General features: G+C 39.8%; 2 protein-coding genes and 1 long non-coding RNA gene across 5 annotated transcripts; 2 read left to right on the top strand and 1 right to left on the bottom strand.

Moving 5' to 3' along the window:
- Positions 1–1,139: 1,139 nt before the first annotated feature.
- Positions 1,140–10,488, top strand: SPATA5L1 (spermatogenesis associated 5 like 1). Of its 2 annotated transcripts, XR_001873167.1 has the most exons (10): positions 1,140–2,216; positions 3,228–3,413; positions 4,715–4,879; positions 5,421–5,630; positions 6,040–6,270; positions 7,110–7,244; positions 7,913–8,038; positions 8,676–8,848; positions 10,105–10,230; positions 10,376–10,488. XR_001873167.1 is itself a non-coding variant. In XM_017805089.1 (8 exons), exons 1-8 carry the CDS (start codon positions 1,140–1,142, stop codon positions 8,826–8,828), a joined length of 2,283 nt encoding a protein of 760 aa, XP_017660578.1. In that variant the 3' UTR covers positions 8,829–8,883. The 2 variants fall into 2 exon arrangements, 1 of the variants encoding a protein (XP_017660578.1); XM_017805089.1 differs by lacking the exons at positions 10,105–10,230; positions 10,376–10,488 and having other exon boundaries at positions 8,676–8,883.
- Positions 10,261–14,706, top strand: CUNH15orf48 (chromosome unknown C15orf48 homolog). Of its 2 annotated transcripts, none has more exons than XM_017805091.1 (4): positions 10,261–10,499; positions 11,165–11,253; positions 12,003–12,063; positions 12,735–14,706. In XM_017805091.1, the coding sequence occupies exons 1-4, from the start codon at positions 10,341–10,343 to the stop codon at positions 12,801–12,803; spliced, it is 378 nt and encodes a 125-aa protein (XP_017660580.1). In that variant the 5' UTR covers positions 10,261–10,340; the 3' UTR covers positions 12,804–14,706. The 2 variants fall into 2 exon arrangements, with proteins under 2 accessions (XP_017660580.1, XP_017660582.1); XM_017805093.1 differs by lacking the exon at positions 10,261–10,499 and adding an exon at positions 10,739–10,883.
- On the bottom strand, positions 14,045–16,447 carry LOC108492602. Its single transcript, XR_001873168.1, has 3 exons — positions 16,365–16,447; positions 15,739–15,826; positions 14,045–14,165 (listed from the first exon to the last, which is right to left on the bottom strand). It is a non-coding gene; the product is annotated as an uncharacterized LOC108492602 (long non-coding RNA).
- Between the last annotated feature and the right edge of the window lie 6,465 nt (positions 16,448–22,912).

Below are 22,912 nucleotides of genomic sequence, written 5' to 3'. Positions count from 1 at the left end.
GCTTCTCGAGTCAGTTGTGTGGCTTCACACATATTTCTTTAACCAGCACCCACAGTTGACTCAACCCTGACCACTGGTGACGAAGATGCTGCCCTGAGCCAAGGGAAGCACTTGGCAGGGTCATGGGAAAGTGGAAGCCCAAGTTTTGGGAACATGTTTAAGAAGTACCAAACCAACAAGCAGTAGGTGCTGAGGAGACAAAATGAGGGTGACGAAATGAGGGCAGTGAGTGATCCCTGCCATGACCAGCTCTGTGGAGAACAAGCCAAGTGGCAGTGGGAAAAGGGGGGCAGTGCATTTCGTCTGTGGAATAAAGGTATAAGAAATCTCTAGGACACATTCACCTCACAGGCAGTGCTTTGACAGCCCTTCAAAAGGGAAGGCCCAGGGAGGCAGCTGAGGCAGGATGTGAGGGAGGTGGTGGACATGGAGGACTGTGTCCAGTTCTGGGCCCCTCATCTCAGGAAGGGGAACGAAGATGGTGAAGGGTCTTGTGCGCAAATCCAGGGAGTAGCAGCTGAGGGAGCTGGGGATTTTTATCCTGGAGAAAAGGAGGCTCAGCTGGGACCTTATCCCTCTCTACAGTTCCCTGAAAGGAGGTTGTAGCCAGGTGGGAGTCGAGCTGTTCTCCCAGGCAACAAGTGACAGGATAAGAAGACAAGCTGCGTTAGGGGCGGTTTAGGTTGGACATTTGGAAGAATTTCTCCACAGGACGGGTGGTCAAACACTGGAATGGGCTGCCCATGGAGGTGGCGGAGTGACGTCCCCGCAGGTGTTTAGGGAAGGACTGGACGGGGCACAGTGAGCTCCTTTTCTAACACAGTCACTCCTCCGATTCTATGTTGGCTGAGGCGGGGCCTCGCGCGCCTGCTGCGCTGTGGCGCATGCGCGGGGCCGCCTGTCAGCGCGGGAGTGGGTCCGCTCCATCCCGGGCGGGACGTGCCCCACTGCCGGCTGTCCCATCCCGGCCGGGACATTCCCGGCTGTCCCATCCCGAGGCGGGAATGTCGGGGGACCGCGGTGTCCCTGGCGGTGGCGGCGGAGCAGGAGCCCCGCGGGAGAGCGAGGCGCGGTGAGTAAGCCGCCGGCCGGGCCCGCGCGGAGCAGGGCGGTCGCTGCCCTCGCCCGCGGAGGGAGCGATGGAGCCGGCGGCCTTGAAGCTGCTTCCACCGGACCCCGGAGATGAGGGCACGCAGCGCTGCCGGCTGGGACCTGCCGCGCTGTCCTTGCTGGGGGCCCGGCTCGGAGCCCCGCTGAAGATCTCGCTGCCCGGCGGGTGCTGTGTGTGCACGGCGTGGCCCCGGCACGACCTGGCCGACGGGTTCCTGCAGGCCGACCTGACCTGCAGCACCGCGGGCCTGGCCCCACGGGCCCTGCGCGGGCTCTCGCTGGATGTGCGGCAGCTGGAGCCGCTGCCCCACCGGCAGCTGGGGAAGGCGGCGGTCAGAGTGGTCCTCAGGAGCGCCGCGCTGAAAAAGTCGACTCCCAGAGCGGTGTTGCAGGAGACGATCAGAGAACTGTTGAGAAATGTTTATGTTTTGCCTCGTTACGTTGTTACTGTTGCCCCGAGTCCCGAAAATCCCGTGGTGTGTATTGAAATACTGTCTGCAGACTCTTTGGTGGAGGAAGCTGGATTGATAACCCCCCAAACAAGCATAAAAATTAAGGAGGTGATCACTTTAGAATGGTACAGACATTTGTCAGAAGGCATTGCAAAAACTTCAGTTGCAGGACTAGATGATGTGGGAAAGTCTTTGAAAGAAATGATCGATCTGCCTTTGCGCTTTCCAAAAACTTTTAAGAACCTGGGGCTTTCTGTCCCTAATGGAGTGCTGTTAATTGGGCCCCCGGGTGTAGGGAAAACTCTTATGGTAAAGGCAGTAGCAGAAGAGGTGGGTGCATTTCTGTTTGGCGTCAGTGGCCCAGCCCTCCATGGCTCAAGGCCAGGAGAAGGTGAAGAGAATTTGAGGAGAGTCTTTGAAAAAGGCAGAGAAATGTCACAGGAAGGCCCAACCATTCTCTTCTTTGATGAAATTGATTCTTTGTGCCCAAAGCGAGGAAGTTCAAGCAATGCTCCTGAAGATCGGATTGTTGCTCAGCTGCTGACGCTCCTGGATGGTGTAAGGAGCGAGGGTAAGATGGTCATTGTGGCAGCAACAAACAGGCCAGATGCCTTAGACCCTGCACTCAGAAGACCTGGCAGATTTGACAGAGAGGTAAATAAACCCTCTTATTCATACACACTTTTGTCTTTCCTTGTTGATGTGGAAGGGGGCTGTTAATAGAGTAAAGTTTAATGTCTACTGGTCGTGTTTCATAGTGGGATTCTACAGTCTTGAGCCAGGTATCCTGTTTCTTTACTTTGCTGCAACTTGGGTAAGGTGGGATTTTTTTTTTAACTCGGGACACTGAGAGCTCCATATACTTCAAAATAGACAAGGGGATTCTTTATGCTTCTTTATCTTTACCTGTCCTTGAGGGGTTTGTTTGCTTACAGATGCTTAGCTTTACAGGCTTAAGTTTTTTCATTTAAATTCTAGATTGAAGATTGATGCATCTCTCCTTAAAGGTTTATTGTGACAGAGAACTAGTAACCTTTTGTGTCAAAAATTCTATTCAGATTTCAGTAACAGGTTGAGTCTGTTCTGGAAAACTTCTGTTAGCCTAGTAACCAAAAGAAGAAAAACACAGTTGTGCAACTTACAGTTCTTTTGCTTGTGTTGTTTATTTTTCTGGCTAAATCCACTCCTGAACCATCCAGTTTAGTCAAGATCTTTAATACTGTCATGATTGTAATTTTCATTATTTTCCAGGATTTATAGATGGTTGAGATATATTTTTATGAAGGTGTTTCACCAGGGTTTTAATAATGTATGAGTGTTTATCTCATTGATTTATTTTTCCCTGTCATATGAATCTAATTTAGTCCTTGTGATGCAAGGAAATTATTATTTCAATGTTATGTTGAAATTACCTGAAAATGGGACTTGGTAGACACTAGCTGACAGTGTTTGTACAAACACTGTTCACTTGGAAATTAAGTGGTATTTTAAATATTTGTCATTTGTATAGTGCCGCTAATAGGTTTTTTGTAACAATATTTAGTTGAATTATAAGTATATAGAAATCTTTAGTAACCAATATAAAACAGAGATAAAAGCTCTATAAAATAAGATAAGTATAGCACAATATCTACTTAAATTTTTTGTTTATTATATTTGGTTTAGGTTATTATTGGGACCCCAACAGTCACACAAAGAAGATCCATCCTGCAGTTGCTTACGTCTCATATGCCCATTTCTGCAGACGTTGATTTGGCTCAGCTGGCAGAGCTGACCCCTGGGTATGTGGGAGCTGACCTCACAGCACTCTGCAGGGAAGCTGTTATGCAGGCTGTGTCCCACAGCTCCTTGGTATGGCTGCACATCACTCAAGGACAATGTCATTAACATACTTACCACCTTTTCCTCATTAATGCTCAGCTTTACTCGAAAAGCTCAAGAAGTTGAAGACTCAGAAATTAAAATACTAAAACCACCAAATATGTTACAAATGTATATATGCCATTTTTTCTAGTCCTTTCAGTTCTCACCTGAAAGGACCGTTTTCTACTTTCTGAGTGAAAAGTTTTGCTGAAAGTTTTTATCCTTTTCCTCTTTAGGATTGTGCAAAGCAGACATTTTTGTCTTTTTCAGCAAACTGTGTCCACCAAAACTCTCTTTTGAAGCTACTTAATTTAATTTATTTAATTTAATTTAGAATTCTGCTTTCTAATAACTGCAAGTTAAAGTTAGGTTATAACAAGTGTATAACAGCTAGTGAAAATAACTATTATAATCTGGGTTGTATGGCTGGATATAAAATTCTTGTAGACACAAGGTATACAACTGCCCAGTGTGCAGAAATTTAACCTCTTAGCAATTCTCTAATTCTATTTCTATAATGCCTATTTCTTAATACTCCTGTCTCTATTCTGGCTTTTACAAAAATTGTGAGATATGTGTTTGGTGTAGTTTTTCATCTGGAATGGCTGAGCAGAAATTTAAAGCCATATTTGTAAAATTTCCAAAGTCAAAAGCATCTGCAGAGAATGGTAGAACCCTCTGTCTTCACCTGGGTAGAAAAAAAGAGAGCATAACACTGAAAATAATAAAATTATTTGGGCCTGGTATCTCAGAAAAGAATAGATGGACAAATGAAAGTAATGAATAAGTAGATGGCCCGTTTGCAAGTGCCTTTGTAAAATACATCTTAGTTCTGTTACTGTATCTGTAGTTTAATAATGTTATTGTATAGCCTGTTTGAGATAAAATGTGTTGCATTCTTCAGTGTGGTGAAAATGGATGTTGCAGCCTTTTTATTTCTATTCAGAAGATTGTATGATTTATTGTGTGGTAACCCTCAAATTAGCAACCATTTGATTTAGCACATCACTGTCTACTGGAGCTATAATTTAGGGAATAGTAGTTTTCTCTAAAACATTAATTTCTGTTAAAATAGAGTTTTCTTGTGTAAAATCATGCCATTAAGGAGAATATATTTTACTTTGTGTTGCATTTTTGCATCTGCAGTTCTCTAGGCTCATTAGGGCAGGAATTGGCTTCTTTATTAGTTGCATTTGGCCTTCTGTGAAGTGTTTCACGTATAATGCAGCATTTAAGGATTACCTAAAAATATTGTTAATATGCTTTATCTGTTTTGGGTTTTTTTTCAGGAGTCAACTGAAACTGAAACCATGATTAACATGGGAGATTTCCAGGAAGCTTTTAAAAAAATTCAACCATCCTCTTTTCGAAGTGCTGTTGGACTAACAGAGTGTAAACCTGTGACTTGGGAGCAAATTGGTGGTCTTGAAGATGTAAAATTAAAGTTAAAACAGGTAACATCTAGAACAAATTTAGATGAACAGCTAATTTTTAATAAGCATATGCTCCAAGTTTTTCTGTATGCTAATTATGAAAATTAATTCTCTTGCTAATTACCTGATTATAAACTGTATTTTAAACATTTTTATACTACATTAATTTATTACAGTGTTTGAGCTAGAGGTCTTCCAGTTACAAGATAATAATATCTTGTAACACCAAGCATAATACTATCATGGGAAAATATGCATGTTTTTTAGTAGCTGAAAAATACTTAACTTGTAGCCAGATAATTTGTGAATATTCCTGAATATTTAGCCAGAGGTGGCTCTTGTGTATCATCTCTCCATGGCTGCCTTTAGTCTGCTTCCATCTGCTTCAGATGGAAACTTTAAGAAGGGGGAATTATATGAAGAAAGACTAAATCAGTATTCCCTGATCTCAAATTAATGTTTGTATCAAGGAGAAGAAGCGATGTGCTTGGCAATTTTATTGATTGCCTATGAACTGTAGTCTTGTTACTAAGAATTTCATCCCTTTTTTATGTATTGGCAGAGTATTGAGTGGCCTATGAAGTTTCCTCAGGCATTTGCTAGGATGGGCCTGTCCCATCCCAAGGGTCTCCTTCTCTATGGGCCTTCTGGCTGTGCCAAAACCACGCTGGTGAGGGCTGTGGCCACCAGTTGTCACTGTTCCTTTCTCTCTGTAAGTGGTGCTGACTTGTTCTCACCTTATGTTGGAGACTCGGAGAAGATTTTGTCTCAGGTACAGTTTTTAATTTGTGTAAGGCCTATGGTTTCTTTTTGCTTGACTTTTGTAAAGTATTAGTTAGACCTAAATTTTGTTATTGAAAAGATCGTAGAGGTCTCATCTGATTATTAAATAGAAATGGCTTAGAGATTCACATTTATATAAAAGTGAGGATCTATCCCTAAAATTATAAAGTTTTAAACTTTATAAGTATTTCTAGTCTTTTGTTTTCAGTTCATTTAAGAATAGAAATAAGAAGCAGAATTTGCCTATAGTAAATGTAAGCCAGAACAGCTCTTGTGAGTCGTTATAAATGTACCTTTAAACTTAAGTAAAATACAGAGTATATGCAACTGAACTTTTTTCACCTTACCTGATAGACTGCATGCATTAATGTTTGACTTTATTAACATTTTTTAAAAAGGTTTTTCGGCAAGCAAGAGCAAACACTCCAGCAATAATATTCCTGGATGAGATTGACACTATCCTGGGGTCTCGGTCACACGGCAGAACTGGCCCTGGGGTCTCAGAGCGGGTTCTGTCTGTTCTCCTCAACGAGTTGGATGGTGTTGGGCTCAAAGTTACAGAAAGAAGAGGAGGCAAATTACAGCTTGAGGGGCAGTGCCAAGAACAAAGTGATGATGAGGAAAGAAAGGTATTTATGCTCCCTTTTCTGTAGAAGAATAATAAATGCTGTCCACGTGTTGCAAAAATTTTACTCGTTGGCATTCACGCTTCTTAAACTTAAAATCCTCAAGCTTAAAAACATACAAGATGCTCTTTTACTCTGCCATAATTTCTAGTTTTTAGAAAATACTCTATATAGGCTGCTGACTGTTTTTATGTACACTGTTCCTCGAGGAGACTGTTTGAACAAAATACCCACACAGGCTAATGAGCATTGCTAATTGATGTTCATCTTCTGTCACAAAAATCCTCTCCTTGACACTACAGTAATTTTTTAGACTGATTGTGCTATTTTCACTCTTATTCAAGTTCTTCCCTGAACTTACTTTTTATAAGCATTTCCCCTACTTCATTTGTAGTTCTTTCTCATACATACTGCAAAGAAAAGCAGCACAGTTATGATCAGTTACTTACTTAAACAAAAAGTTGTACCTTCGCTTTTCACTGAATGGTTTGCAATATTTAATATGATACTCTTTGGGGGAATATTAAAGAAAACAATTTCAGAATTGTAGCATACTGAATTTTTGCATATAAAAGATTTTTTGTTGCAATCTGAACAGAGAAAAGCCTCTGTTTATTGTCAAGGCAGGTACTAACCATATTTCCTCTTTTTAATCTGATCTGCACCAAGGCATTTTTTTACTTCAAGAAAAATTAAATATTAATATTGAAAGGAAAATAGCTACATGTAAAAGTACATTGTCTTTTTGCCCTTCCCTTCTTCTCATTAGTTTTTAACGAATCTTTAATTATTATCTCTCTTTACCATGTTGCACTGATATGTTTGTATGATCTCTTACTCAGCTAGAATTTCAGGAAACTTTGAACAAAGATTTCATGGTAGTTGCTGCAACAAATAGACCAGATATGTTGGATGATGCCTTATTGCGTCCTGGAAGGTTGGACAAGATGATCTATATTCCACCTCCAGATCTGAAGGTGATGTATTTATTACACATCCTTACGTGGCTTTAAAGGTAGAGATATTAATTGCCAATAGACTTGACTTTAAGAGCAAAGGGGGCATATTCCTGTAATATATTTAACGATGGATGATTCATGAAGATCAGTCACCAAACTCAAGGTATAATGAAGAAATCTAAAAAGGAATAAAGACACCTTTTTTTAAGCACCTGTAACATTTTAATTGGTGCATGTAGTTGTAGTATTGCATAGAGAAATAAGGGAAAATCTGTGTTTACAAAATCAAGCTACAGTTTAGGAGATACCCATAACAAGTTGTCTGTCCTTGCTTCAAATAATTTTTGTCCCCTGTTCCCAAGGGTAGTGTAGCTACTTGTCCTGAGCTTCACAGTAGCTACTTGGCCTGACCCAAAACAGGCCAAATATGGACTCTTCAGTCTAAAGTACTGTGTTTTCATGAAGCAATGAGTAACTGTGAATAACAGACTTTAAAATATGAGATAACTGTAAGAGTAGGTAATATCTCCATTGATAGCATTTTATTCTTCCACTGAAACCAGGTAATTTTGGTATTCTTCTGGATTTTCCTTGGTTCTAATTTCAGATTTGTAACTACTTTGGAGAAGGATTAATTTTTGGTTTGTTTGGTTTGGTTTTCTTCTACAATATACACCAATTTACAGGGAAGACTTTCCATTTTGAAAATCTGCACTGAAAAAATTCCATTGGATACTGATGTGTCACTACAAGATGTGGCAGCCCTAACAGACCTCTTCTCTGGAGCTGATATTGAAAATCTGTGCAAGGAGGTAAGAAATATTCCTGTGAAATAAACTGTAAATGAAAACTTTCAATGGAAGAGGAGAGCTAACTCATAGATGTTACCAAGCCATCAGTAGTACAGATTCTTTCACGGTTTGTATTGAAAATATAAAGAGTAAAACGGGAGAACTGAACAAGGGTTAATTCTTTAAATAAAAAAGCCAAATAAGAATGAAATCTTTCTGTGATAATTTAATAGAAGTTAAGGAACTGTACTACTAATCCATGCTCACATCTGGGTGAATTGTACTCTGTGTACTGCAGGCAACTGCAGCATTTTTAGCTGAAATTAGCATGTACTGTCAAGACCAGAGAGAAAAAAACTGAGAGAAATCCAGAATTTGAGAAGAGTTGTATAAAAGAGAGAAGACTAGGAAGAAAATCCAAATATATAAGTGATCAAGGATATATTGTCTAATCCAGACAGAAAGAGTGAATGAAGTTATAGTAACCTTATTTGATGTTTATCTGTTGTTAAATAACCATAAATTATACATTGCTGTTTTCAGATGCTATAGCTAAGACTTTATTCCTTGTAAGATATTTTAGAATACTTGCAATAAATTGATTGCAATTTAAAACATGATAAGCACTTCAAGTTGTTAATTTTTTTTTCTTTTAAAGGCTGCTTTGTTGGCTTTGCAAGAGAATGGACTTGAAGCAACTGCTGTAAAACACGAGCATTTTGTGAAATCACTAAAGACTGTAAAACCATCCTTAAACAGAAAAGACTTGGAATTTTTTGAAACATTTTATAGTCAAGAATTAGCCTCTTGAATCAAAAAGGAGTGGCATAGGTATTTTTAAATATATTGCAAAGATTTTGAAAAGGCTTACATCTTTCCTGCTTTTTAATACTGTACTTACTGTAGGTTTCAGGGTGTATGAAATACAGTAAAGTTTCATTTGTCAAAGGTCTGTAATTTCGATAATGAATAATAAATTAAAGTCTTTTTTGCTTTGGATAGGTTTACATCTGATGAAACAAGTAATTGAGATACTTAGATAAAGCACTGTGGAACAGCTTTTTTAGTGTTACTGTAGATTTCCCAGTTTTCAGTATAAACACTGGCATCACAAGAGTATTTAATTTATAATGTGTTGAGAAGTCTTCATAGGACAGTGAATATTTAAAAAGTAGAAAAGCTTTCACATGTTAGATAGGAGGAAATAAGTCCCATTCTGTATAAAATGTGAAGTGTTTTATATGTGCCTATTCACAGGCTTACTTTCTTACAAGCAGATTCCAAAATATAGTGGCAGTGAAAAAGTTGTCAGTGCTTAATACCTTGTTGTAGGTTTGGAAGTCTGGAGTTTTAGGAGTAATTTTAGGTCAGTTACTGCTTACTGTACAAACATTTGGATTGAGTAAGCAGGTAAGAAGTATGCAATCAGCTCAAACTGTAATAATTTCTTTAGAGAAGGTAGTTTGCTTTATAACAATTTGTGCAAAATTCTTTTCCTTACCCAACCATTCTTTGTCAGTATATTTTTGTAAGTCACCTTCTAAAATACAGTTATATCCAAGGAAATTGGTACTACGTGTAAGTGTGCATTTTAACTTTCTAGAGTAGGAGGGGTTTTATTATTTTTTATTATATTTTCCTTTTCCCAATGAAAATATTTGTGAACTAAATACACCACTCTCAAAGATAGTTCCTTATTTCAGCTGAGGTTCGTGAGTTATAAACCCATTAACAAATATTTCTTTCTTATAACAGGGATAGTAGGGACTGCACTGAGTGTGGTTTATAGTGAGATGGATCCCAAAAGGCAGTTCCAAGGCAGTTGGTGATTGTGGAGGGCCAAAGGCTGTAGTAGAAGCCACTGTAACCTAGGAAAGGGTTTAGCTGGGTGGCTTTGATCACCATTTTATGGAAAGGACTATCCTTATTGCTTTATTGCTGGCAACAACCTAGCAATGCTTGTGAATTGCTAGCAGAATGCTGCCAGGTCCTTTACCTCAAAGACCCTGCTGCTTAACTTCCATACTTGCTCCCTAGAGGGACCAACAGAACTACTTGTGCCCTGTCGTGTCTGTTCCTTGCTGCAGGGAGCCAGCAGAGCGTGCAGTAACAGCAGCCTTTTCTTCCTCTCACTGCTTTCCAGTGGACAAGAGAGAAGGGGAGAAATGTAAGAGAGTCACGTGCTGCCACCATTCACCTCCAGCCTGCCCCTGGTAGGAGTTTTTCTCAGACAGGGATAGTGGGAAGAGGTGGGAGCTGTGTAACACAGCAGAGTGATGGGAACCTGGGCCTGGGTTAAGCTTTTGCTGCAGCAAAAGGTGACATGGTGACATTGGGGTCCTCTTTGGGTCGCTATAGGCACCTCTCTGAGCTCTGGAAGAGACAGACCCTCACCTGGGCGTTTGCCTGGATATGCTGTTCTTTGGGCAGCTGCCTGGAGACGGGGACAGACAAGAAGACAAAGGAGAAATGGAGAAGAAAGGTTTGAGTGCTGCAGTAACGGAGAGAGAAGGAGTTGCGAGAGGAAGGCGGGAAGAGCACGCGCAGCATCCCGGTCTCCCGGCAGCTCCCTTTGGGGCCGGGAACTCCTTAGGGCGCTCCCCTGCGCCTACCGCCGCGGGCCGGGGGGTGGCACTGCTGGCCCGTCCCGTCCCGTCCCGTCCCGTCCCGCCTCCGCGCCCCGGGGCGCGGTGCGGTGCGTATATAACGCGGTGCGTGTGCAGCGCGGGGAGCGCCCGTCCCCGCAGCCCGGTACCGTCCTGCCCCTCTCCCCCGGGGTGCGGTAACACGAACCGCTTGTCCCAGGTCCGCAGCCGCCGCCACGATGAACAGGAGCATCTTCCAGATACTTAAAACAAAAAGAGAAGTAAGTTTTCCCAGAAGCCGGGGCCGTGGTGCCCGCCCGTGGGGAGGGATGCGGCTGGCGCGGGCAGGTGCGCCGGGGCTGCCGCTGGATAGAGGGCACCTTCCCGGGGACATGGAGAGAGCGAGGGCCCCGTGTTAGAAGTGAGGTGGTGTGAAGAGTAATACAGAGGTGTAATATGCGCTAACAGCTAATGCCACCTGAGTGCTCTATAACCCCTGCTCCCCCAGTCGAGGCTCTCAGCCGGGACACCAGTTCAGCTCTTTCTCCGTTTTGTCTTTCAGCTCGTTCCCCTGGCTGGAATACTGTCCGTGGCAGCAATTGGGGCGTTCTCTTTTAGCATGTATTCCCTATTCGGCAAATCTGATGTGATGTAAGCAAAATACTTCTTGTTTGGTGCTCACCCTAACCTTTCTGTATTCGGCAGAAGTATTTGACCATCATTTTTTACGTCCAAAAAAAAAAAAAAAATCCATGTTCACATTCCAGACTACTGGTAACAACTGAAATATCTGCAGATAGTAAATAGCAAAGAAATTAATTCGTTTGGACTGTAGTCCAAATTATTTCCTAATTTTTGATTTAATATTTTTTCTTTGCTTTAGGTGTAACAGGTTTTAAATGCTCCTATCAAGAATTTCAAATAATCAGATAGGTAGATGAGATGCAGATATGTTGCAACCAGACTATTAACTTGTATATGAAGAGCAGCACTTGATAATATTAGCTTAAGAGAGTATTCTAGTGGCTTGGCTAATAATTGGAATTAAGTCCTATACTCTTCAAGCCTTGGGAAGTTTATTTATTTACTTTAAAGTGATTGGAATAGGCATTTTAGCTGCCAGAGTCCCCTTACTTTGTGTCCTTACTCAGTTCTGATTTTTCAGCTTGCTTCCCTTACAATGACACATGATACATGAGTGTTGGCTTGGTTGATCCTTTGGAAGATGCACATAAAGCAAGCCATTGTTGATCCTACCCAGAACACCCAAACCTGTAAACTTGTGTTTTGGGGAACTCCTTACCTAAGTAAGGATGATGATAGGCTGCTCATATAAGAAAAATGTATGGAAGAACACACCTTAAAACATAGTACCTGTCTTGTTTTGTCTTCTTTTAAAGGATTAACAGGAGTGGCAATCCAGAACCCTGGGAAAATATTGATCCTACCAAGCCTCAGAAGGTAATTTTTACATGCAATATAGTCAGTATAAATAGCATATATTTCCAACACAGCGAGTAACTTGTTTTAATGTGTAAGAACTAGCAAAATATTAATGAGGAAACACAAGTAAAGCTGATTAATAGTAGAAACAAATTAATCTAATTAATAGTAGAAACAAAATTTTAGTTCATTACTTTATATCTTCCCTGTGTTACGTAATGATAGGGAATCAGCTATTACATTCTAGGTCTGATCTTGAACTTATGGTGCTCTTCTAGTTGCTGTGCTGTGTCTGTTCCCACTGCCAACATCCATTTACTCAATTCCATTGATAACACTGGAAATTTGGAGTACAGAGGAAGGCTGTTTCCCCTTGTTCCTGAATTACAAAATTGACTAAGAATATTTAGGTACTGCAGCCCGAAGGAAAAATATCTTTATTTAGTAGAGCATCTACTATAAGGAAAAATAAAATTCTTTGGCATTATTATCTATGTAATATCCAAATTATTTTGTTCAACAAATTATTATATATGTCATCAGTTGCTATTTTTGCATACCTCTGAAAGAAAAATGTAAAGCTACTAGAAATTCTTCACCAATAGGTTGATGTATGACTTGGGGGGTGTGGGAGTGGAGTAAATGCCCTCTGGGATTTTGCTAACTTTCATATTTTCCATTTCTTCCAGCTATTAACAATCCAGCAGAAATGGCAGCCTATAGAAGAGCTGGAAAATGTCAAAAAGCTTATGAAGTGAGAAGTTTCTGTTGCCTCAAAAAGGTGCCCTATGAATCTAGTGGAATCACTTCTGCACAAACTTGACTACTGAAATCAGTGTGCGGAAATGCTTCTGCTACATTTTTAGGGTCTTCCTCCATTTTTTTGGACTCTGAATGAGGAGTTTCGTGTTGCTTTAGGAGTTGGCATACAGCATCCACATAGTCCAAAAAAACTGACTCAAATATTCATTTTCAGTAGGCATTTGATGCCAAATGTTGAATATTCAGATGGTAATTATAGATGGAAAAAGCCTTCACAGTTTTTGTAGAATTTTGAGATTTTTTTCAAAATACATTAGTTTTGTTATTTTATAAAATTTTAATTAAATAAATTCTAAATTTTTACAACATTTAATGTAAATTCCATAAATGGAGGTTACCCAAAAGCCCTTCTAAAGTGGAATTCCTGGTCTGCTTCCTCTCTATGCTGTATTTCAATGCAGTATATAGACCAAAGTCATATCCAGAAGATGTCTTTGCATGGCAACATATGTGGTCATAAAGTACACTTGCATTTCTTGTCTACATTAGATGTGATGACAGTTTAAGTCAAAACTAATGTTCTGCTGCAAATACTCAAACTTATATGTGTGCTCACCTTAACCCGCTGAGGAGTCCAGTAGGTTATTTAAGGGTGTGTTTGAGACTGCAGGATTAGAACTGAAGAATTAAGCATGGCTAAAACAGAAAAGAAAATGAGATCATTTCTGTTGTGTTTAAATATTGTTCATGTTTAAATTTAGAAAAAGTTACTAGAATTAGGAAACTTGCATTATCCAAAACAATGTGAATTTCTTCTTTTTGTGCAAGGTTGTTCAAGTGCAAGCTCAAATGTACTTCACAGTTAACAATATTTTTAAACATTTCTACGTGCTGTTAGGAACATCTACTTTAAAAAATAGAAACTAACATATTAAAATTAGAAATGATTCTATGAAGAGACACTTCCTTTCTAAGCATCTGTGTGTTTTCTTATGGGTTGGCCAGGGAAAGAATGTAATGGGCAGACCCCCAGTAAACTAACGAGACAAGAAATGCATCCAGTGATAGAACAGTCCTTTTGTAGATATTTTCTGTATTTTTGTAGATATTTTCTATCTTCTAAGCAGTTTCACAGTCTGTTGCTCAGTTTCTTTTACAATAGATGTTCAGAAGGGAGATTAGTTTCTGTCAGGAAGAAAGCAAAAGTGAAACAACTGCTAACTGGAAAAAGTCCCCCTAAGTGAGTAATAGTCAAGTGCTTTAGGTTGCTCTGCTGCAGCAAAGACAAACTTCAGCTAGAAAAGCTGCTTCCCAAATTTCAAGGTGGCTTGGCTTCAGAAGCTTTATGTTTTCCTCAGCTGAGGAAAAAAAAGTTAAAATGTTACTTTATCAGATTCAGCGTAAATATTTATCAAGTAATGATGACTCAGCAGCTTTTATGTTTTAGAACGAGAGGAACTGCTAGTTTTCAGAATACCTTCTTAGCTTTCATTTTAAGGAATGGCATTACAAGGTTGGGTAGCATAGAACCCCAAAGATACAGTGCTCTGAGGAGTACAAGTTTAAAGTATTTTAATACAGAAAATATTTCAAAATATTTCTCTACGTTATTCTATATTTCCATATTTTTACTGGACTGTGCCAAACAAAACAAAGTGCTGTGCTCTGAGTTGATGGATGAATTAAATGAGTGTGTTCTTCAGTACACCAGTTGTATGGTCTGTAAATACTATGAAATAATTGTAAGTAATTTTTATGTCATTTTTATATTTAACTACTTTTCAGTGATGATTCCAGTAACATATTAAGCAGTATGACTGCTATCAGTCACAGATTGTTGCTTCTCTCATCCTGTCCTGAAGCATAACAGCTTTGGTAATAAACTGTTTTGCCTTGCTAGCTGATCTGTTTTTTGGTTTTTAATATAGATTTGTTGGGAGGGTTGTCACATAATGTGAGAAATCAAAATATTTTTCTGCACTTCAAAAAGATTGTGAGTGTTATGAAAGTTCTTGGGATTTTGTGTCTTCTCTGACTGTCCCTAAAAATCCATCTCTTGCATAGGTGAGGACTTTTGAAGAGCACACCAAGAAAAATTACTGTACCTCCCCAGCTCAACTACTATGTGTATAGACTTAAATCTATACACATAATATACAAATTATTTCCTTGTTCTACAAACAGTAAAGATTCAATTGGCTGAATTTTATGAGCTGATGTTTATCAGAAGAGTAAGACTTCCCTGTCCTGTGTTAAGCAAATCCATGACTTCTTATTCCATGGACAGTTTAGAGGTTATTGAAGTAATTTACAACTTTTTTCCTTCTCTCCATTTTGTCTCCTACTCCATTCTGTTCTTTGGGTTGGGTTGGGTTTTTTGGTTGTTTCTTTTAAACAATGACTATCTTTGCTCGCCAATTCTAGTACTTTTTCAAAGAACTGTATCACCTCCAACTTTCATATTAATTACAAAGTTTAATTAAAATTCTCACTGGCTTGTTAGAGTTTCAAATATAGATTAGAAACCATTAGAAATGTTTTTAATAGTTCTGATCACCATTAGAAATGCATCATTAGAATCTATGGTCACATTTTTCTAATTTTTTCTAAGTAGTCTATTTGTAAATACCTCTCTGGAAGAGAAGAAGAACAGGAGCTTGCTTTCTGCAGTGTACGTGCAATCAGTTACTAATTTTTGTTATTACAGTCGTACTTGAAGGACTTAAAACTGCAGATCTCGTGCTGTTGTGGTTACCAGAGAGCTGTATGGAGTTTTCAGTGCGAGGGTTTTTTGCCTATGATAGCCCTGGTGTCAGCATTTCTCCTTCTGACGTCCCGTAGCCCCTGTATTTCTTTACCACAAGGTGCTGTTAGGATAGTACTGTACTGTCTGGTTACTTCATCGCCATTCTGCAGAAAATAGTAACTTACAGAGGGGGCTGATGCAACTGTTAAAGGAAATGGTTCATCCTGCAGTTGTCGCCTGTCTCAGTGCAGAGGGGGCTGTCCCCAGGACTAGCTGTGAAAAGCAAAGAGAAATGGGAATGATTCACTGGATCTGGCCAATATTTGGTGTGGGACACCTCCCAGAAAAGCTTAAACAAAGCTTGTTTCAGATTAAACAAACAAGGGCACACTACTCAACACAGCTTTAGTTTGCTGTGTGAAGTCTTTGCTGTACAGCACATCCCTGCCGTAAGGGAGCACACGCATAACGAGATTGCCTGAAAGTGTCACTGAAATGGAAATAAAAGCGTTAGCAATGACCTGGCCTCGGGCACTGCTGTGGGACAAGGTGAGTGTTGACCTTCAGGTACTGCTTTGAACAGGCAGCTTGTTTGCCAAAAGCTCTCTCCGCCCTGAAACATCCATCACACTCCTGGCACCCTGCAGAGCCCTCAGCCGGGTGTGTGACACCCCACCTGCAGCGCCTTCTCCTGCGCGCCTCACCCTGACCAAAGATCACCCAGGCTGTGTGATCACCGAGGCTGCACCAACCCTGTTTATGCTGTACCTTGACCTGATGAATAAGGGGGTTTGGTTTAATTAGCTTTTACCTTCAGATAATCTTCTTGTTGTGTGTGTTTTGGCGTTTTGGCCAGCGCTGTTACTGGGGAGGCGCTGCCCTTCCTCAGGGCTCACCCAGAACGTGCGAGGGCCCCTCACACAGCACAGGGAGCCCAGGCCTACAACAAATGTCACCCTTATGAGTGAAAAGCTGCCCCACAGTGTTACCCACTGCACCTGTGGGGGGATGAGGGCGGTGTGAGAGAGCTGTAATGGGGGGTGGCAGAGCCCTCCTTAGGAGATGCATTAGCAAGTGAGAGCCCAAGAGATAGTCTGGCTTCAGGATACAGGCCATGTACTAGCCAACAAGGTTAGGAAATTAATTTAAATATACCCTCATCTATTAGCAGTGAGAGCCCAACAAGGGGTTTGGTTTGTGTTTCGTTTTCATTTTAAGACATCCAAGGTTTAGCCCCAGTGCATCAGGGGCCCGGCTGGGCCTCCCCCCACAGCACTGCCTTGGTGCTGGGCTTGCAGGTGAGCCCCTGTCCTGGCTCTTGGCCTGGATTTGACCATATATAACATTCCCTAAAAGGTGTTCTGTATAAATAACTTGGGCTTCATGATGCAACATTTTTAAGGTGTAAAGCAAGTCACTTTTGTGACCTTGTTTCCATAAGGTTTACAAATGTGAATGTCTGTGAAAATTCAGATAAATGTGCTTCCAGTTTTACCAGCTGTCAAGCAGTAGAAAAATCACTCTCTTCAACTTGAAACATTTGATCTAGAATATTATTAGACTCTGGTATTACTTGCTTGCTGTCTCTCACACCCTCCTCCTATTTTCTACTGATACTTCTTTCTTCTTTCACTTACTGGCACATATTTTATTCTTGCCAAATCTTTTTCTGTCTCACCCATAAAAACAAACATATCAGAAAAATTTAACATTTTTCTTGGCCTAATTTATTTCTACTATTTCTACAATTTGATGGTGCACTTGCATTGTGTTCCTGAAAGGTACACATGTCAAATGAGTAGATTAGAATATAGTTAGTCTGGTGGTTTGAATTCAGAAATTAAGCAGAAAAGGCCCTACTTGTAATGCTTGTCTTCCTTCTCCCTCCCCCTCTTCTACTTTGCTTTATTTATGCTGGTGGGATTGTAATAAATGCACCATTGGAGGTAAAAAAAAGAGGATCCTTACTAGTAACAGTAAGGATGCATAGACTGAAAATTTTTCAAGAAGTCTATATTTTCAGTATGTGCATAAATAACAGAAATACTTAAAAACTGTCTTTCCATTTTTTAAAAAATGAAGCAGAAATTTGGGTCGTAGACGTAAACATGCCTAAAGATTCACATAAAAACATTTGCAGTTTTTCTTTTGATTTTTTAACATATTAACATTATATTAGGTAGGGAGGGTCCATTCCACTGAAAGCTCTCTCTTAATTATGCTGCTGCAGAAAAAATAAAGACCATATCTGCTAATAATATTATAGGAGCCACTTCCTTACCCACTTCTATCAAAATATCTCTTGTTTTGAGTAAAGGCTGTTCTATTAGTGAAATTCAATTCACCTGGTTGCTTCCTAGCAAGGAAAGGCCAAAAGAACTTGTTCATGTTCTGTAACTCCAAAATTGAAGTGGTCAGGCAGGTCTTAACCCTAAGTACTATAAATCATTGTGGTTCCTGTAGCATTGCAGACTGTGATAGTGCCAGTCCAGGCAATAGCTGTGAAACACTTTTTTCCATTCATGTATTTTTTGAGTAATTACAAAACATTTCTTTTAAGTTCAAACTCCCTTCACTCTCACTCAGCCAGACTTGCTGACTTTCCTGACCTCAAGTGTTGCTGAAGCAGGAGCAGGAGCTGATAGGTCTTGAACTTGGGACTTTTATCACAGCAATTGATTTTTAAAGCAGAATTCCCCTCTGATGTGAGTGGGAATGCTGCACAGACGTTGCTGTTACCAGATCATGGTGAACTGAGGAGCTACAGGCTCTGGAGGACAAGTCATTAGGATACAGCACCAAAAATAGACTGTGGGGACCAGAGCTCTGTAGCAAACCCGTCAGCATTGCCTGAGGGAACACACATTGAATCATGCAGTCACAAGGCAGAGCCGCCTGCATCCCACTTCATGGTTACAGCTGTTCTCTAGAACTCTTTGGTTTTCAAGCCACTTTCTAGCATTTTACTCATCTGTATGGTATTTGGCATGACACCAATCTGTTCTGGTACACGAGAGGTGGACTGGTAGGGACTGTGGGCTTGAGGGCCTTGTGCAGGGAACTGTGTTTCATCTCCAGAAAGTACTGCTTTGGTGAAAGTACTGCTTATCTCCCAGCTAGATTGTTAGACAGGTTGTTAACAGCACAGTGTTTGTGTAAAGCTCTTTCTCTTCCCATTTCAGTATTGTACAATATGTGAATTTTTAATTGCAAAGTGCTGTATTAGCTGAGTTAGTCAGAAAGTCACACAAGTTTGAAAAACTTCTTACATGAAAATAAATGTGTTTAAGCTTTCAAACTTAGCAAAACCTTCACATTCTTGATTTCCTCTTGTGTGTCACTTCTTTAATTGAATTAAATATATTTCCAGTAGGCAGGTAACTAATAAACACCATTCTTTACTTGATGCTGCTGCTGCTGCACAAATAAGGAAGTAAATGCAGAAAATCCCGATTAATTACAGAAGTGTCTTATCAGTTTGACAAAGAAAAGCAAAGTCATCTACTGGTAATAAATCATTGATCACTACAATAAAACAAAGGGAAAGGTGTTTTCCTATTAAAGCTGTTAAGAACATTTCATTTAATGATGCAGCTCTCCTTTCTGCTGTAATTTCCTTTATAATTCAGTGAAGCCTAAATATCTTTTTTAATGACTGTTAGCATTATTAAATAAGATGTTTACATTGTGCTGCCATTACTGTGTTTATTTGTCCTCTTGTGAAAGGCTTTGAATGAAACACGCGACAGTCAGAAAAATGAGTTTGCTTCAGAACTGCAGCATCCACCTTGCTTCCAAAAACAGAAATCCACAGCACAGTCCTAGTCACAATGACTTGCACTTCTGGTCTTTGCCTCATTGCCAAACTCTTAGCCATAATTTCAGTGTTACAATAGCATGCTGTACAAAGTAAATTTAAAAAAAAAACATTATTTTGAAGTTATGAGAATGTTTTTATACTGATTTCAGGGACGTATGGAGATAATATGGTAAAAGTTGTAATGGTTGTGTATCTGTACACAACAAGTATGTGTTTTTTGAAAATTCTCTCTCTTCTTAAGAAAAATAAAAGCATTTAAGAATTGGGCATGTCTCTGCTCAAGCTCCTTTATGTGTGTTACCTCAAAGAGGAAGCTTTTGCACAATGCAAAAGAGGGTGTTACATGTAAGTTTGTGTTTGAGGACACACTGTTGAGTGTATCACTTCTTGATAGGCGTCAAGGGAAGATGTGTAAACCCTCAGTGGTAAAAAAAAGTCACCACCAAAGTCATAGATGGATCCAGTCAATAAAGAGCTGAAGTGTTTGACCTTCCTATCTGTCTTTAGGAATCCTCACAGCTGTCTGGTTGGCAGTGCCACAGGTGTGACGTGCATTCCTCAATAAGAAACACTACGGCACAGAGGTGTTACTGTAGCTACAGATGAGCATTTGTTGAAGCCATGTGTAACCAGTTTTGAAAAGCAAAAGGTAAGAGAACTTCTTTACCTACTAGACTTTTTTCTTCTTCACTAAACAAATAAAAGGAAGTATGGCGAACCAACAAAGAAGGGGAGATGGGGGCAATGCTCCAATCTTTTTTTTTTTTTTGCCCTTAGCACAAGGACATGATCAGCACATTAGCATGGTGTAGGCTAGACCAGTAAAACATACCTTGTTTAAGAGAAAATTCTAGTTGAACTGCACAACAGATCAGTTAATGCTACAGCCTATAAAGGAAATTGGTATTGGCTTCATTTCTGACCCCCACAATTTGGTGCAGAAATAGTAGTGTGCTCCATAGTTGGTTGCATGGTAACGTAATGGAGTCCAATGTTTTCCAGTTGCTATCTGCAGTACCCACATGATCTGGCTTTATCTGTTTTCTTCCCTCCTTCCTCTTTTGTACGTAAACACATCTTGTACCATCAACAAAGCATGAACTCCTAAAAAAAAAAAAAAAGAAAAAAATCCAAGCAAACAACCCTGCAATATGAATATCCTACTTTGCCATAGCACGTGCTGGGCCTATTAGCAGGATTTAATTCTCCTACTCTGTGAGCTGCTTCTTTCTAGCTCTGACAGCTACAATTAGGGACAACCTCTTCCCTTGATCCTCCCTCCAGAGCAGCCTCAAATGTAGTAAGTCTGAGTGTGGAAGAAGATCATTCTGAATGTGGAAGGACATTACTGCTTTACAAAGGCAGTTAATGGACCTAATGACCTAGATATCCACGAGTGAGTGTATCTAAAACATATCCTCATTTACAGCTTACTGCCCTTGGACCTTTAGCTTTTGATAAGCAGAGAGTCACTTTCCTTTGAATTTTCTATTATATGACTTGAACTTCGCTCTGTGGCAGGTCGAGGCAGCCAGGCTACCTGAGAACCCTCTTCATTTGTTCCATCTAGGTTCTATTTAAAGCAAGTATCTAAGTAGAAAGAAACCAGTGTGTAACTGGTTGGGCAATTTCTATTTCCAGTTTAAGGTGTGTGTCTTCTGCAAAAGCTTAGAAAACACAGAATTGCTTAATAGCTTGAAGAAATGAAAGAAGACTTTACTGGAAGGAAGTTGTGGTTCTGAGTTCATCAGCCTCTGTCATTTCTATTTTCTCTCTCTGAAACTTGTTCAACTAGATCAAAAGACAACATTGTATTAGCAATTGCAGCATGTAAACACAACAATATTCCATATTTACAATTGTACCTGCCTATTTTAAAACAAAATTTTTTCCCTCAGTGTATATTTTTGATGGAAAATGTCATCCAATTCTTTAAAAAAAAGCACAGTCAAGGATGTTTCAGATGGAAGTATGTGTTTTCCCGGAAATATGAATTCAGCACCCCAAAGAAGCAATACTTATTTTCATAGAAACAAAGGGCTTGCATGATAACTTATGTTGTTTACATTAATTAATATAATTTGTTCTACTTGCATTTCAGATACCTGTCACCACAACTAATTTTCCCTTATACAATGTTTTTATTACATATTGGAAATAGAGGGAAGCATTTGAGCCTGTATTCCTTGATATTTACCTGTATATGCCTTCAAGAAATATCTAAACTCCCTCCCAACAACTGATTAGACAATCTAATTAGACAATGCTTTTCCTTATTGCACCCATGATAAAGTTAAATCCCCTCTGTTATCCTTAGGAAAAAGGAAAAAAATACGGCTTTTTTTTCTTTTTTTTTACTTACTAATAAGACATTTCTAAAATATGTGACAAAATACATTCCCTTCCCATAAAAAGCTCTCCCCAGTACACAACTCTATTTATCAACGTTGGGACCAGTGCGCCATCGTCTGGTAAATTCGGGAACGGCCTGGAAGTTGCCAGGTGAGGGGAGAGTCCTTGTCCGTTCAGGTGTGTCAGACTTGTTCTCACTGTGGGCTTGCAAAAAGAACACGTGAAATCCGTAAAAAATCAACGATAATTGTGTGCTGGGTTCAAATATGGAGCATCATCCTACCTACGAAACTGTTTCTTAACAGCGTTTTTCTCAAAAACTCTCTTTGAATTTAAAAGGCCATTTAGACTTAAATAAGTGGTTTTATAAGTTAAACATTTATTTAGGGATTTATTAGATAATTTCTTTGTGCGGGAAAAAGAAATAGGAAGATTGCAGGGACTGGAGTGCTCTTAATGCACCTGTGACAAAGGCTAATTTTTTGTCTGCTTGCCATCTGGATGCTTTTATTTATTCATCAGCTGAACTAGAGATCCCTGGATGTATCAGTACTTAGTTTACTGCAAAACATACTCATTAACTAGTATCATGTACCCTCATATGGGCTAGTCACAGTCCTGGAAAAACAACTTTTCACTGTGTATAATATAAGAAAATCACAAAGCAGTCATCTCGAGGATAAAATTATGCTTTTTCTTATGAAGTGGCTTTTTTCCTACATAAATTGGTGCCATTCACAGCTGTAATAAAAGCAGTTATTTTGTCCTGTGTGTTTAGCACTGGTTGCTTTCAAACTGTGATACTGAGAGGAAAAAAAAAAAGCAGAACACAATGGAGAAAAGGAAAATAGAGATGAAAAAGTATTGGTTTGGACATCACCATTTTACAGCTGTACACACAGAAGGCAGGTACGTGTGTGCTGTAAGAGCAGATTGCTGTAGCAGCTGGATAGCAGCAAATGGGAAAGATCCATATTTATTCCAGTCACTTCCAAAGTTGTGTCAGGTATTTCACAGAACAAAAGAGCATGTTTGGTCCTTCCTAGGGCATTCAGCTGTGGAAAATGGTATGAGGAGAGTTGGAAGAGAAGGGGATTTGCCAGCTCCAGAGCACAGAGACTCTCAGTTAGTGCCAAGCACGATTTGTTATGGAGGAGAGGAAGAGGTGAAGGTAGAAAGGGGATTAA

This window comes from Lepidothrix coronata, unplaced genomic scaffold (assembly GCF_001604755.1).
Source record: "Lepidothrix coronata isolate B3197 unplaced genomic scaffold, Lepidothrix_coronata-1.0 Scaffold11, whole genome shotgun sequence".
NCBI lineage: Eukaryota > Metazoa > Chordata > Aves > Passeriformes > Pipridae > Lepidothrix > Lepidothrix coronata.
The sequence above is the reverse complement of the archived record's forward strand: the minus strand, read 5'-3'. Positions and strand labels throughout refer to the sequence as shown.